The 13,843-nt window shown below is 43.4% G+C and overlaps 1 protein-coding gene across 1 annotated transcript; it reads left to right on the top strand.

The window, feature by feature from the left end:
• Nucleotides 1-3,558: 3,558 nt before the first annotated feature.
• Nucleotides 3,559-13,627, top strand: LOC129841859 (meiotic recombination protein REC8 homolog). Its single transcript, XM_055910191.1, has 17 exons — nt 3,559-3,700; nt 4,550-4,618; nt 6,994-7,136; nt 9,461-9,536; nt 9,660-9,780; nt 9,930-10,005; nt 10,137-10,204; nt 10,289-10,376; nt 10,453-10,600; nt 10,702-11,029; nt 11,192-11,258; nt 11,349-11,536; nt 11,760-11,808; nt 11,950-12,031; nt 12,136-12,252; nt 12,440-12,543; nt 13,016-13,627. Exons 1-17 carry the CDS (start codon nt 3,645-3,647, stop codon nt 13,117-13,119), a joined length of 1,884 nt encoding a protein of 627 aa, XP_055766166.1. The 5' UTR covers nt 3,559-3,644; the 3' UTR covers nt 13,120-13,627.
• The last annotated feature ends 216 nt before the right edge of the window (nt 13,628-13,843 follow it).

Genomic DNA, 13,843 nt, shown 5'->3' with positions numbered 1-13,843 from the left:
CTAATACAATTTGATTTGATAGAGCAAATGTTTTTTAGAAGTAAAAATGTGTTTGAAGTTTGTACTTGTTGACCTCTTAAAACCAGTACTACTTATTTATTTGAGAGTGAGGCACATATACATTAAGAGTTTGAACTTGTTGAACTTTAAAAATGTGTTTGAAGTAAAATATGTTTTGAAGTGAAAAGTAATTTCCGGGGTGGTCTTAGTTTGAACTTTCGAACAGTTCAAACAGTTGTGAAGTTTTGTAGTGAGCTTGTGAGCCCTTGTAGAATGAACAGGAAAAACGTATTTCCGGGTAGGTCTGCCCGAGTATAAGTAAGTCTTAGGCTTGTTCTGTGAACATTGCGAGTAAGAAGAAACCTCAAGAGAGTCAAACCACAGAAAACATGTTTCCTAGCAGGGCTGGGAGGAATATACCGTATTTTATGATATACCGCTATTAATGCAGGGACTGGTTGGGTTTTTACTTTACCTTCTATACCGGTATTTGAATGTTTGGTTTGTTAAATATGATACGCCAGGTGTAATGTCAATGTATATAGTTTACTTCGCTACTTGAGTCATCTCTCTCCGCTCTTTCTCTCTGTGTCACTTTCCACACAGACCTAAATTTTCCACACAGACCTAAATGTACTAAGAGAAAACGTAGGTAGCTAATACAGCCTGATAATACCAGTGATGGTGTAGACCTAAATCAGCATTTTGTTTGTGCAACAGTATCTTCTAAATCAAAGAGGAATTATGCAAAGAAAGAATATGTAAGCTACATGAAGTAGCTAAAAGAAAACATGCAATGTAGCCAAAGTTTATATACGGTCCACTAGGAAACACTTATCAGCACTTTAGTGCACTTCAGCACTTACCCTGTCACTATAACTCCTCCCTGGCATTTTAATTAGTTTTCATCTCAAACAACACTGTATTCAAAGTGCCCACTATTATATTCTAACTATAGAATTAAAATAGTCATTCTATTTCCATGATTCCAACAGTTTTGCTCTAATTCGCAAGTCAAATCGCAATTGCCACAATAAAAATAAGTCCTAGATTATTTGCTCATATCGTGCAGCCCTATGTGGCAGTGTGGAAATTATCTCAATGATTAAGTCGTTTTTTTTTGTATCTGTACTTTACTTTTTCTATTTTTATTTTTGACAACTTTTACTTTTACTTCACTACATTCCTAAAGAAAAGACTACTTTTTACTCCATACATTTTCCCTGACACCTAAAAGTACTCGTTACATTTTGAACTCGTTAAATTTGTGTGCCCCTGGCTACCCATAAATTTGAAAAAAAGAAAAAGAAAATGGTGCCATCTAGTTTGCTTAATATAAGGAATTCGAAATTATTTATACTTTTACTTTTGATACTTAATAAGTACATTTTATTAATTGCATGTACATTTAATACTTAAGTATATTTCAAACCAAATACTTTTAGACTTTTACTCAAGTAGTATTTGACTGGGTGACTTTCACTTTTACTTGAGTCATTTTCTATTAAAACCTATCTTTACTTTGACTCAAGTATGACAATTGGGAACTTTTTCCACTACTGCAATTGAGTGCAGGAAATGCAGAAATTATAAAAGTGCTGAAATTTGTTTTGGTTGAAGTTGAATTGAACAGTATAAAACAATCAGAATGGAGAAAGACTCATTGAAATCACTTAGAATGTACGTGTTGCCACCCTAGGAACACCGACTACTCATAAAGCTAATGTAGAACTTTTATTATTCAAAAACTAAAAATACCGTCAAATACCATCATACCGTCCAATTTTTTTTAAATATCGTGATATAATATTTTAGCCATATAGCCCAGCCCTATTTCCCAGACCAATACTATGTGTATTGTGTCCTTCATGTCTGGGTCACAATGACAAAACCATTGATGCCATTCTTCGTGATGCACCTGATTCTTTTAATGGTGTGATAGATATGAGTGACAGCCATGTGGGTTACATTTTCCAACCGGACGATTCAACAGTGAAGATTTTCATACACAGCTGCCTAATCACCCCTTTTCTGCCCCAAAACTGGAGTTTTTCTCCTGCGTTTCGCATGGGAGTGGCTTAAGATAAGACTTGCTCTATGTCAGATCGAAGGGGCGCTGAGTGGAACGTCCCTGCCTGTGTACACATGTTGTTGAATTGTATTGTATTGTTGTATGTTTTAATTCTGCAATGTATGGATTGTTGCTGCATTCTTGGCCAGGTCTCCCTTGAAAAAGAGACTATTGGTCTCAATGGGCTTTGCCTGGTTAAATAAAGGTTAAATAAAATGTAATTTAAAAAAATGCAGGATTCAAACATTTCATTACAGCTAAACAATGGATATGTAGCGTTTTGCAAAAAAACTCATTTTCATACACATCTAAAATCTTAGAACATTTATATTTTACACACACATGAAGGTACCCACCCATAAGCAATAATTTCTGATAAAAAAAACTCAGATGTACATTTTTGGGGGATTTATGGCGTATTCATGTGTTAGTCGGAACTAGGAAACTGACATTTCCGTCTTGCTAACTGGTTGAACGCGGCATGTGTATAACTACAACCAGTTAGCAAGTCGGAAATGTCAGAGTTTCCTATTCCGACTAGCACGTTAACGTGACAAACTCTTCAGATATAGCTCATCAGAGGAGGCTGGTGGGAGAAGCTATAGGAGGACGGGCTCATTGCAATGGCTGGAATGGAATAAATGGAACGTGTGGATTCATATGTTTGATACTGTTCCATAAATTCCATTCCAGACATTACAATGAGCCCGTCCTCCTAAAGCTCGTCCAACCAGCCTCCACTGTAGTCCATGGTAGTTTATAAATCGTTAAAACATTTCTGATGGGTTTCAAAGACCATGATTAAGCTTTCTATTTAACAAAATTCAAGATCATGATCATTTGTTTTAATGAGAATGTATTATAATAGGCTTGTCATGGTCTTAGGTCTATTTTCAGTTTATTGCATTTTTTGTTTTTGGTCACCTAGATCTAGGCCTATAGATGACTGGGTCAGCATTCATTGACAAGTGAAAGAAAATGCTGCTTACCATCGTTGAATGAGATAATGCTCAAAAAATGATTTTCAGTTATTAAAAGATCAAGAAGATTTTCCTTAATGAGTCGGGGTTTGATAAATGTGGTTTAACTTCAACGTTCATAATATTCACATTGATTGAAAATATGATGAGTAAAATGTGATTGATTCCCCTATGCCCATCACTTCAATAGGTCAACAGGTGTCCGACCAGTCTATTGGTTAAGAACCAGACGATGGTAAACCGTGTCTGTAAAAGGGCGTATTCGTTTTGCATGGCCCGGTGCACTTGGTGATGGGATATTTCACTTTAGGACCAATGGATTGTCTAAAATTGTCTAAAATATGCTAAATACGCCAACCCAGGATACCGGGCCATGCAAAACGAACACGCCCAATTTCTGTCAGTTCTTTGCAGCGATTCTCATTGGCAGTTGTGATAGTGTATATGCATCAGATACATTATTTTCCTAAATCCACTTGGTCAGGTCAGTCAGTACGAGAAATGCTATTTTAGACATAGGCCTAACGGTTTAAATTCAATATTTAAATTAAAAGTTAGATTTATTTAGCTCGTTAATTTGTAAGGAACAAGTCATGTTTTTCTCCCCAAGCGTTTTGAATCGTCACACAGGGTGCTTCTCCACAATATGGTGAGTAGGCCAAGTTGCTATAAGATTGCGGTTGATATTTGATATGTCGGCTAGAACCGTTTCATTTGGATGAAGGAGCAATTTTAATGACGTATGGGGATAATAGATCATTCGATTCTCATTATGTTTTTGTAACTTTTTCATAATCCTACACGAGCTCCACGGCATTGCCTATTTAGACTATTACCTGCCTACCTAGCCTAGTGTATGATCAATAGCTAAACCAGCCTAGACTACTTCATGAAAGACGAATGTAGTAGGCCTACCTTGCATAACTATATTATAATAATGCAACACTATTATAATATTAGTTAGGCCTATCCTATTTATCTAAAATGGTTTTCTGATATTTCTAATTTTGTTAAATCTAGCTGCTAGTGTCTGGGGTCATGTAAAGGAGAACAGGTGCAACAACCAGACATAACAATGATAGACCAGGTAAACACATAGGAAACATAAAGAAAACATTTGTGCTCTTCTCATTGACAACAGATACACATCAATGAATGCCGCTCTAGAATTAAACTGAGACGCATAAAATGAAAAACGTTTAAACGTCTCGGAAATTATTAGAGAAGAAGGGAGAGATTTTCAGTCTGAAAGCTTGAAAGAGAAGTTTGATTTCCACGCCAGCCTCGCAGTCCGCTAGCGCTCGCTCTGCAACTTTTGTCCAATCAGAGCCCTTCAGAGGTTTCCGGTCGACATTATTGTCCAATCATACCGCTTCCAGTGTTTTTTCCATATCAGTGCAGTGAAACAGAGTAGAAGCAAGGCAGGGCAGCTATCTGATTGCTGTTATCCATTTGTCTGTAATGCTGTGAATGTCCATCTGTTGTGTGGTGATTTTAGGTTGGCTGCCACCAAAGGGATAAAGATCCCACGAAAAGATTTCCTGAAAGTCAATGTCCAACGAACATGGTAAGAGAGGGTTTGCCTTTACCTGTTTGTCATTGAAAAACGTTTGCTTTCGTGTAAAGCTATCATTAGTGTTCTACAATTGAAAACATACAGTGAGGCAAAAAAGTATTTAGTCAGCCACCAATTGTGCAAGTTCTCCCACTTAAAAAGATGAGAGGCCTGTAATATTCATCATAGGTACACTTCAACTATGACAGACAAAATGAGGGGGACAAATCCAGAAAATCACATTGTAGGATTTTTTATGAATTTATTTGCAAATTATGGTGGAAAATAAGTATTTAGTCACCTACAAACAAGCAAGATTTCTGTCTCTCACAGACCTGTAACTTCTTCTTTGAGGCTCCTCTGTCCTCCACTCGTTACCTGTATTAATTGCACCTGTTTGAACTTGTTATCAGTATAAAAGACACCTGTCCACAACCTCAAACAGTCACACTCCAAACTCCACTATGGCCAAGACCAAAGAGCTGTCAAAGGACACCAGAAACAAAATTGTAGACCTGCACCAGGCTGGGAAGACTGAATCTGCAATAGGTAAGCAGCTTGGTTTGAAGAAATCAACTGGGAGCAATTATTAGGAAATGGAAGACATACAAGACTACTGATAATCTCCCTCGATCTGGGGCTCCATGCAAGATCTCACCCCGTGGGGTCAAAATGATCACAAGAACGGTGAGCAGAAATCCCAGAACCACACAGGGGGACCTAGTGAATGACCTGCAGAGAGCTGGGACCAAATTAACAAAGCCTACCATCAGTAACACACTACGCCGCCAGGGACTCAAATCCTGCAGTGCCAGACGTGTCCCCCTGCTTAAGCCAGTACATGTCCAGGCCCGTCTGAAGTTTGCTAGAGAGCATTTGGATGATCCAGAAGAAGATTGGGAGAATGTCATATGGTCAGATGAAACCAAAATATAACTTTTTGGTAAAAACACAACTCGTTGCGTTTGGAGGACAAAGAATGCTGAGTTGCATCCAAAGAACACCATAATGTGAAGCATGTGTAACAGGGTTTTATTGGTGATTCCCCTTGCCACTTTATTGTTAAGCCAATGGGTTTTTGGTTTTAGTTTTGTCTTGCCTTCACCTACTCAACATGGCATCTTATTGGCTGGTTTGCGTAGCTTGCTTACGAGGGAGGATGTTTCAGTTAGAATCGTCCCAGTGAACAAGCACCAAACCAGCGGTAAGTTGTTGGTTGCAAAGCACTGTACGTCAAAAGTGATTTTTATACTCCCAAGTAATGATTTAAATGTACAATTTATATAAATTTGTTTGTAAATGTTATTCGAACATCACACATAAGATGCAGTGTTTTTTGGAGAATATTGGTTGTGCATTTTGGTTGTAAAGAATTCCCGCCAGTACTAGCTAGCAACTTACTGTGTCTGGTGGGGGGGGTTCATATATTTTGTACAGTGCGTGAGTGCAGAGTTGGATGGTGAGCCGTGTATTGCATGACGTGCAATTTTGTGCTGTTCCTATCAGAACAAATCTCCATGACTGGTGCTACACGTTGGAGTTCGTGTCGAGGATTGATTGTACACAACGCAAGCCGAGTACTGTTACACATGGGGGTGGAAACATCATGCTTTGGGGCTGTTTTTCTGCAAAGGGACCAGGACGACTGATCCGTGTAAAGGAAAGAATAAATGGGGCCATGTATCGTGATATTTTGAGTGAAAACCTCCTTCCATCAGCAAGGACATTGAAGATGAAACGTGGCTGAGTCTTTCAGCATGACAATGATCCCAAACACACCGCCCGGGCAACGAAGGAGTGGCTTCGTAAGAAGCATTTCAAGGTCCTGGAGTGGCCCAGCCAGTCTCCAGATCTCAACCCCATAGAAAATCTTTGGAGGGAGTTGAAAGTCCGTGTTGCCCAGCAACAGCCCCAAAACATCACTGCTCTAGAGGAGATCTGCATGGAGGAATGGGCCAAAATACCAGTAACAGTGTGTGAAAACCTTGTGAAGACTTACAGAAAACGTTTGACCTCTGTCATTGCCGACAAAGGGTATATAACAAAGTATTGAGATAAGCTTTTGTTATTGACCAAATACTTATTTTCCACCATAATTTGCTAATAAATTCATAAAAAAATCCTACCATGTGATTTTCTGGATTTTTTTTCTCTCATTTTGTCTGTCATAGTTGAAGTGTACCTATGATGAGAATTACAGGCCTCTCTCATCTTTTTAAGTGGGAGAACTTGCACAATTGGTTGCGGACTAAATACTTTTTTGCCCCACTGTAAATAAATATAGGCTACGGTTACATTTTGTTTTTAATCATTCCTTTCTGAGCCCTGTGCTATAGCAGTCTACACTGATGCCATCATGCCATTTCCCATTTGTTGTGCATCTACAGTAATGACATCATGGACTATGTGCTGGTGCGAGTCCCGCCCCCTCTGCCGGGATTGCCCCGCCCCCGTTTCTCCCTCTACCTCTCCTCCCAGCTCCAATATGGTGTCATCATCGTCTACCACCGCCAGTGTGGGATGCTCCTGGGTAAAAGGGAGGGGAAAGGGGAGTGAGTAGGAAAAGAGAAGGTTGGAGAGAGGGATTATACATGTAGGGAAGAATAGAAGGTGTGGAAAAGACAGTAGTGTGACAGGAGAGTTATGACCTCACACCTGTAGTGTGACAGGAGAGTTATGACCTCTGACCTGTAGGGCGACAGAAGAGTTATGACCTCACACCTGTAGTGTGACAGGAGAGTTATGACCTCACACCTGTAGTGTGACAGGAGAGTTATGACCTCTGACCTGTAGGGCGACAGAAGAGTTATGACCTCACACCTGTAGTGTGACAGGAGAGTTATGACCTCACACCTGTAGTGTGACAGGAGAGTTATGACCTCGGACCTGTAGTGTGACAGGAGAGTTATGACCTCGGACCTGTAGGGTGACAGGAGAGTTATGACCTCACACCTGTAGTGTGACAGGAGAGTTATGACCTCGGACCTGTAGGGTGACAGGAGAGTTATGACCTCGGACCTGTAGGGTGACAGGAGAGTTATGACCTCACACCTGTAGTGTGACAGGAGAGTTATGACCTCGGACCTGTAGGGTGACAGGAGAGTTATGACCTCGGACCTGTAGTGTGACAGGAGAGTTATGACCTCGGACCTGTAGGGTGACAGAAGAGTTATGACCTCTGACCTGTAGGGTGACAGGAGAGTTATGACCTCACACCTGTAGTGTGACAGTAGAGTTATGACCTCACACCTGTAGTGTGACAGGAGAGTTATGACCTCTGACCTGTAGGGTGACAGGAGAGTTATGACCTCTGACCTGTAGTGTGACAGGAGAGTTATGACCTCTGACCTGTAGTGTGACAGGAGAGTTATGACCTCTGACCTGTTGGGTGACAGAAGAGTTATGACCTCTGACCTGTAGGGTGACAGAAGAGTTATGACCTCGGACCTGTAGGGCGACAGGAGAGTTATGACCTCGGACCTGTAGGGTGACAGGAGAGTTATGACCTCGGACCTGTAGTGTGACAGGAGAGTTATGACCTCGGACCTGTAGTGTGACAGGAGAGTTATGACCTCGGACCTGTAGTGTGACAGGAGAGTTATGACCTCGGACCTGTAGGGTGACAGGAGAGTTATGACCTCGGACCTGTAGGGTGACAGGAGAGTTATGACCTCGGACCTGTAGGGTGACAGGAGAGTTATGACCTCTGACCTGTTGGGCGACAGGAGAGTTATGACCTCTGACCTGTAGGGTGACAGGAGAGTTATGACCTCTGACCTGTAGGGTGACAGGAGAGTTATGACCTCACACCTGTAGTGTGACAGGAGAGTTATGACCTCTGACCTGTAGGGTGACAGGAGAGTTATGACCTCGGACCTGTAGGGTGACAGGAGAGTTATGACCTCTGACCTGTAGGGTGACAGGAGAGTTATGACCTCGGACCTGTAGGGCGACAGGAGAGTTATGACCTCGGACCTGTAGGGCGACAGGAGAGTTATGACCTCGGACCTGTAGGGTGACAGGAGAGTTATGACCTCGGACCTGTAGGGTGACAGGAGAGTTATGACCTCTGACCTGTAGTGTGACAGGAGAGTTATGACCTCTGACCTGTAGTGTGACAGGAGAGTTATGACCTCTGACCTGTAGTGTGACAGGAGAGTTATGACCTCTGATCTGTAGGGTGACAGGAGAGTTATGACCTCGGACCTGTAGGGTGACAGGAGAGTTATGACCTCACACCTGTAGTGTGACAGTAGAGTTATGACCTCGGACCTGTAGGGTGACAGGAGAGTTATGACCTCGGACCTGTAGGGTGACAGGAGAGTTATGACCTCGGACCTGTAGGGCGACAGGAGAGTTATGACCTCGGACCTGTAGGGCGACAGGAGAGTTATGACCTCGGACCTGTAGTGTGACAGGAGAGTTATGACCTCTGACCTGTAGGGCGACAGGAGAGTTATGACCTCACACCTGTAGTGTGACAGGAGAGTTATGACCTCGGACCTGTAGGGCGACAGGAGAGTTATGACCTCGGACCTGTAGGGTGACAGGAGAGTTATGACCTCACACCTGTAGTGTGACAGGAGAGTTATGACCTCGGACCTGTAGGGTGACAGGAGAGTTATGACCTCGGACCTGTAGTGTGACAGGAGAGTTATGACCTCTGACCTGTAGGGCGACAGGAGAGTTATGACCTCGGACCTGTAGTGTGACAGGAGAGTTATGACCTCGGACCTGTAGGGTGACAGGAGAGTTATGACCTCGGACCTGTAGGGTGACAGGAGAGTTATGACCTCTGACCTGTAGTTTGACAGGAGAGTTATGACCTCTGACCTATAGTGTGTGTGTTTCCAGAGGAGATCCAGCACATTCTGGACAGACTAGCCAAGACCAGAACCGCCCAGAAGATCGACGTGGATGAGTCTGATAGGTGGGTACAACAAAGCCAGTTTCTCAAGTCTCATGTTCTTCCTGGTGGAGAGAGAGGCGTCTGGCGAGTGCACTGACACAAATGGCTGCCATGAATTGGGATCTCTCGCTCTCTCTTACTTAGACACGCCCTTTCTCTCCCTGACGTGTTGTCTCTCCTGGAGGAAAGTGAGTGGGCCGCGAACCCCTTCTTTGGAGAAATACATTCTGGGTACACCATGCCCAGCCCCAACACACTAATACAGGTACATCAGACTGTGTGTGTGTGTGTGTGTGTGTGTGTGTGTGTGTGTGTGTGTGTGTGTGTGTGTGTGTGTGTGTGTGTGTGTGTGTGTGTGTTCTATTGACACATCTTGTCTTTCTCTAATCTCTTGTTCCTCTTCTTGTCTGTCAGCTGGGTGGAGAGTTTAGGAGAGAAGCCACTCCTGAGCGCCCCCTGCTTCTGAGTCCAGGTACTCCCCCTCAGGACGGTGAGAGAGGGGGGGGGGGAGTTTACTACATTAAGGGGAGTGGAGAAAAGGAAGAGTGGTCATGAGTTAAATGGTAATCCATTGTGTTTCCTTTATTGTTGTTTATGGTCTGATCCCTCGTTCATTCCCAGGTATCACAGCGTCTCCAGACTCCATCACTCTGATAGAGACTGAACCCGTCACCATCCCCTCAGCAGAGGTACGCCTGTCAATCAGAACAGCTGTCAATCAAACTAACTTTCCAATTAAACCATCTCTCTATTCCTAACTCTCTCGCTGGCAGTTTGAAGGGGCGGAGCTCACTGAGGTCACACATCAAAACATGGGGATGATTGACTTGCTAATGGACCAATTAGATCACTTCCCAGAGGGTAAGTGACAGGTAAATTATCCTCTTTCCCTGCCCCCTATACACAGGGCAGAGTTAAAAATGAGTATGTGTTTCAGGAGAGATGGAGACAGAGCGAGAGAGGGGCCCAGAGAGAGAAGAGAGGGAGAGAGAAGGAGAATCTATGGGAGAAAGTGAACAAGAAGTAGAAAGAGAAAGAGCAGAAAAGATAGAGAGGAGGAGAGATCTCATTGGATCCCTTATTGGGTAGGTTAATGTATACTGACACAGACACACACTCACACACACACACACACACACTCACACACACACACAGTAACTTTGGTTCTCGCTGTCTCCTCTGTCAGACTGCCGTCTACCACCCTATCCAGCGAGGACCCCACGGTGCTGCCTGGCGAGGAGACAGAGCTGCCCATGGAGATGCCTGCCGCACTGGCAGAGGAGAGGACCCCAGTGTCTGTCCCTCTGCCCCCTTCCACACCCGGTGAACCAGAGAAGCGAGGGATGGCTGGAGAGAGGGAGAGATGGAGAGATAGCCCCACCCTACAGGATGTTACTCCCCCAGTGAAGCAACCTCGTAGGAGGCAGCTGCTCTTCATCGACCAGGAAACACAGATTACCCAGGAGGCACTGCAGCAACTGATAGACAACACTCTCATACAGACCAGGCCCCTGGTACACAGACACACACACACACACACACACACACACACACACACACACACACACACACATTTCAACTATACACGCAAAACTGTAATAATTAACAAAGCATTCATAAACAAGTCAATCAGTTAGTGAAAGTGTGAGAGTAAGTAAGATGTGTGTGTTTTCCAGGTTGTAATCAGTGGTCCCTCTAAGCGAACAGTGTCTCCAGCTGATCTCCTTGGTAACCCATGCACCAGTGAGTATCAACACTCATACTCTCTCTTTCTCACTGTTTAACAGCCTTCAATCAACACTGAGATCATGTTAGGTCTCCATTCCTCCTCAGCCCTCCCTCCAGAGCTGTTGTTGCCATGGAAACAGGTGGCGGTCGTCACAGCGCTCACTGGCTCCGCCCTGCTGGTAGGGAGGACAGAGACAGACTCGGAGTCAGAGAGAGAGAGGGATAGAGAGAGAGTGATGGAGGCAGAGGAGGAGGGAGACAGAGAGCAGGATGGAGAGCTCAGCTCTAAAGAGGTGAGGCACGATTAAACAGTTTTTTAGGTGACTACACGTGTAATAACTGGACAATGATGATATCAACAATTATCCCTGTGTGTGTGTGTGTGTGTGTGTGTGTGTGTGTGTGTGTGTGTGTGTGTGTGTGTGTGTGTGTGTGTGTGTGTGTGTGTGTGTGTGTGTGTGTGTGTGTGTGTGTGTGTGTGTGTGTGTGTGTGTGTGTGTGTGTGTGTGTGTGTAGGTACCTAGAGAGTTGGCAGAGTCAGGCCTGTCCCAGCATGATGTTTCCAGTAAGATATTACAATACTGTAGTCTAATTCCATAGATCATTCATATAAGGCTGGGGGACATAGGGACATGTGCTTGGTCATCTTGCAGACAGTACACCCTCTCCATCTCACGATAGATGTTAACTCTGTGTGTTCCTCCAGCTCGGTCTCCGCTGTCCCTGGAGGTCTCTGATAGAGACATGTCCCGGGAGAACTCCCCCCTGGACACACCCGAGAGCAGAGGGTGAGAAAAGAGAGAGGAGAGGGGAGGAAGAGAGTTGTATATTGTGTGCAGCTGGTAGTTACATACAGTTGACACCTAATAATGTCATATTGGGTTGTGTTCAGGTCTCCTGTCCCCAGGTCTGTGTCCAAACTGAAGGACATTCCAGAGGAGGGTGAGGGACCGCTTGAGAGAGAGGCAGAGGACATACCCCTGGCTGATTTATCAGCAGAACTACTGGCGTAATAATCTAGCTATTACATCATCAAATTATAGTTATTTTTATTTTGTCTTCCGTTTTATTTCTTCTTCTGTTTTTATTTCTTCTTCTTCTGTTTTATTTCTTCTTCTTCTGTTTTATTTCTTCTTCTTGTGTTTTATTTCTTCTTCTAAAGAACTCACTCCGCCTCTTTCTGTGTGTTTCTCTAGCGCCGTGACAGAGCCTCTTGAGGATCATGAAGGGCTGCTGTTCCCTCTGCTGCCCCCACTGGCCCAACGCAGTAGAGTCACTCACTCATTCTGGAACCTACTGGGTAAGACAATGCAGATGTGTGTGTGTGTGTGTGTGCGCGCGTGTGTGCGCGCATGTGTGTGTAACAGTCAGGTGTGTGTGTGTGTTCTCTCCAGAGATGGTAACTGCCAGGAGACTCTGTGTGTGTGTGTGTGTGTGTGTGTGTGTGTGTGTGTGTGTGTGTGTTCTCTCCAGAGATGGTAACTGCCAGGAGACTCTGTGTGTGTGTGTGTGTGTGTGTGTTCTCTCCAGAGATGGTAACTGCCAGGAGACTCTGTGTGTGTGTGTGTGTGTGTGTGTGTGTGTGTGTGTGTGTGTGTGTGTGTGTGTGTGTGTGTGTGTGTGTGTGTGTGTGTGTGTGTGTGTGTGTGTGTGTGTGTGTGTGTGTTCTTTACAGAGATGGTAACTGCCAGGAGACTCTGTGTGTGTGTGTGTGTGTGTGTGTGTAACAGTCAGGTGTGTGGAACAGTCAGGTGTGTGTGTGTTCTTTACAGAGATGGTAACTGCCAGGAGACTCTGTGTGCAGCAGGATGAACCTTATGGTGACATCATCATTTCACCTGGACCCAACTATGAGGAGGGGAATGAGAATGTGTAAAACACACACACACACACACAGTTTATTCAAAGATGACTTTCAAATAGATCTCACACACAGATAGTTTGAGTCTGGTAACTAAAAGAGACAACAGTTGACCTGTTCCTCTTTGCTAATCGTATTTTAGGTGCTTCATTTTTGTGTGTTATTTAGCAGACACTCTTATCCAGAGCAGCTTACAGTAGCAAGTGTACACATGTCTTAGTTCAAACCCACAACCATGGTGTTGCAAATGACATGCTCTACCAACTGAGCCACACAGAACATTTTGTAAAGTTTACATTTTTACAAATTTTAAAGCAGGTTTTGCTTTGTCGTTTTTTATATCAGTAGTCTCTTATTATATTATGTGACTAAAGACTGAATTTTATATTCAATATCACATTTCTCTTTTAAGCATTTTAAATGACTTTTCCACCATTTCTATTTCCGCAGTATTTTAGTCTAATCTTAGCCTGTGCTGACATATAAAGGGCTCGGTGGGTTTCAGTGGTGGTGTTTTTTTACTTGTAATGGGTGTTTGTTTCTGTAAATAAACATGTCAAACTATTTCTCTGTGCTGTGTTTGTGTCTGACAGACCCAAGTCAAAATCTAAAGGGAGTTAAAAGTAGAATTGTATGTACAATGAAATGTACTCATGATTAACCACAGTTGGAAGAAAAACATTTAATTGAATGAGTAATAGCTCATATAGACTATAGCACATGAGTTTTCACCAATAAT

The sequence above is a fragment of the Salvelinus fontinalis genome, unplaced genomic scaffold (genome assembly GCF_029448725.1).
Source record: "Salvelinus fontinalis isolate EN_2023a unplaced genomic scaffold, ASM2944872v1 scaffold_0002, whole genome shotgun sequence".
Lineage (NCBI taxonomy): Eukaryota > Metazoa > Chordata > Actinopteri > Salmoniformes > Salmonidae > Salvelinus > Salvelinus fontinalis.
This window is presented reverse-complemented; position numbering and strand designations above follow the sequence as displayed.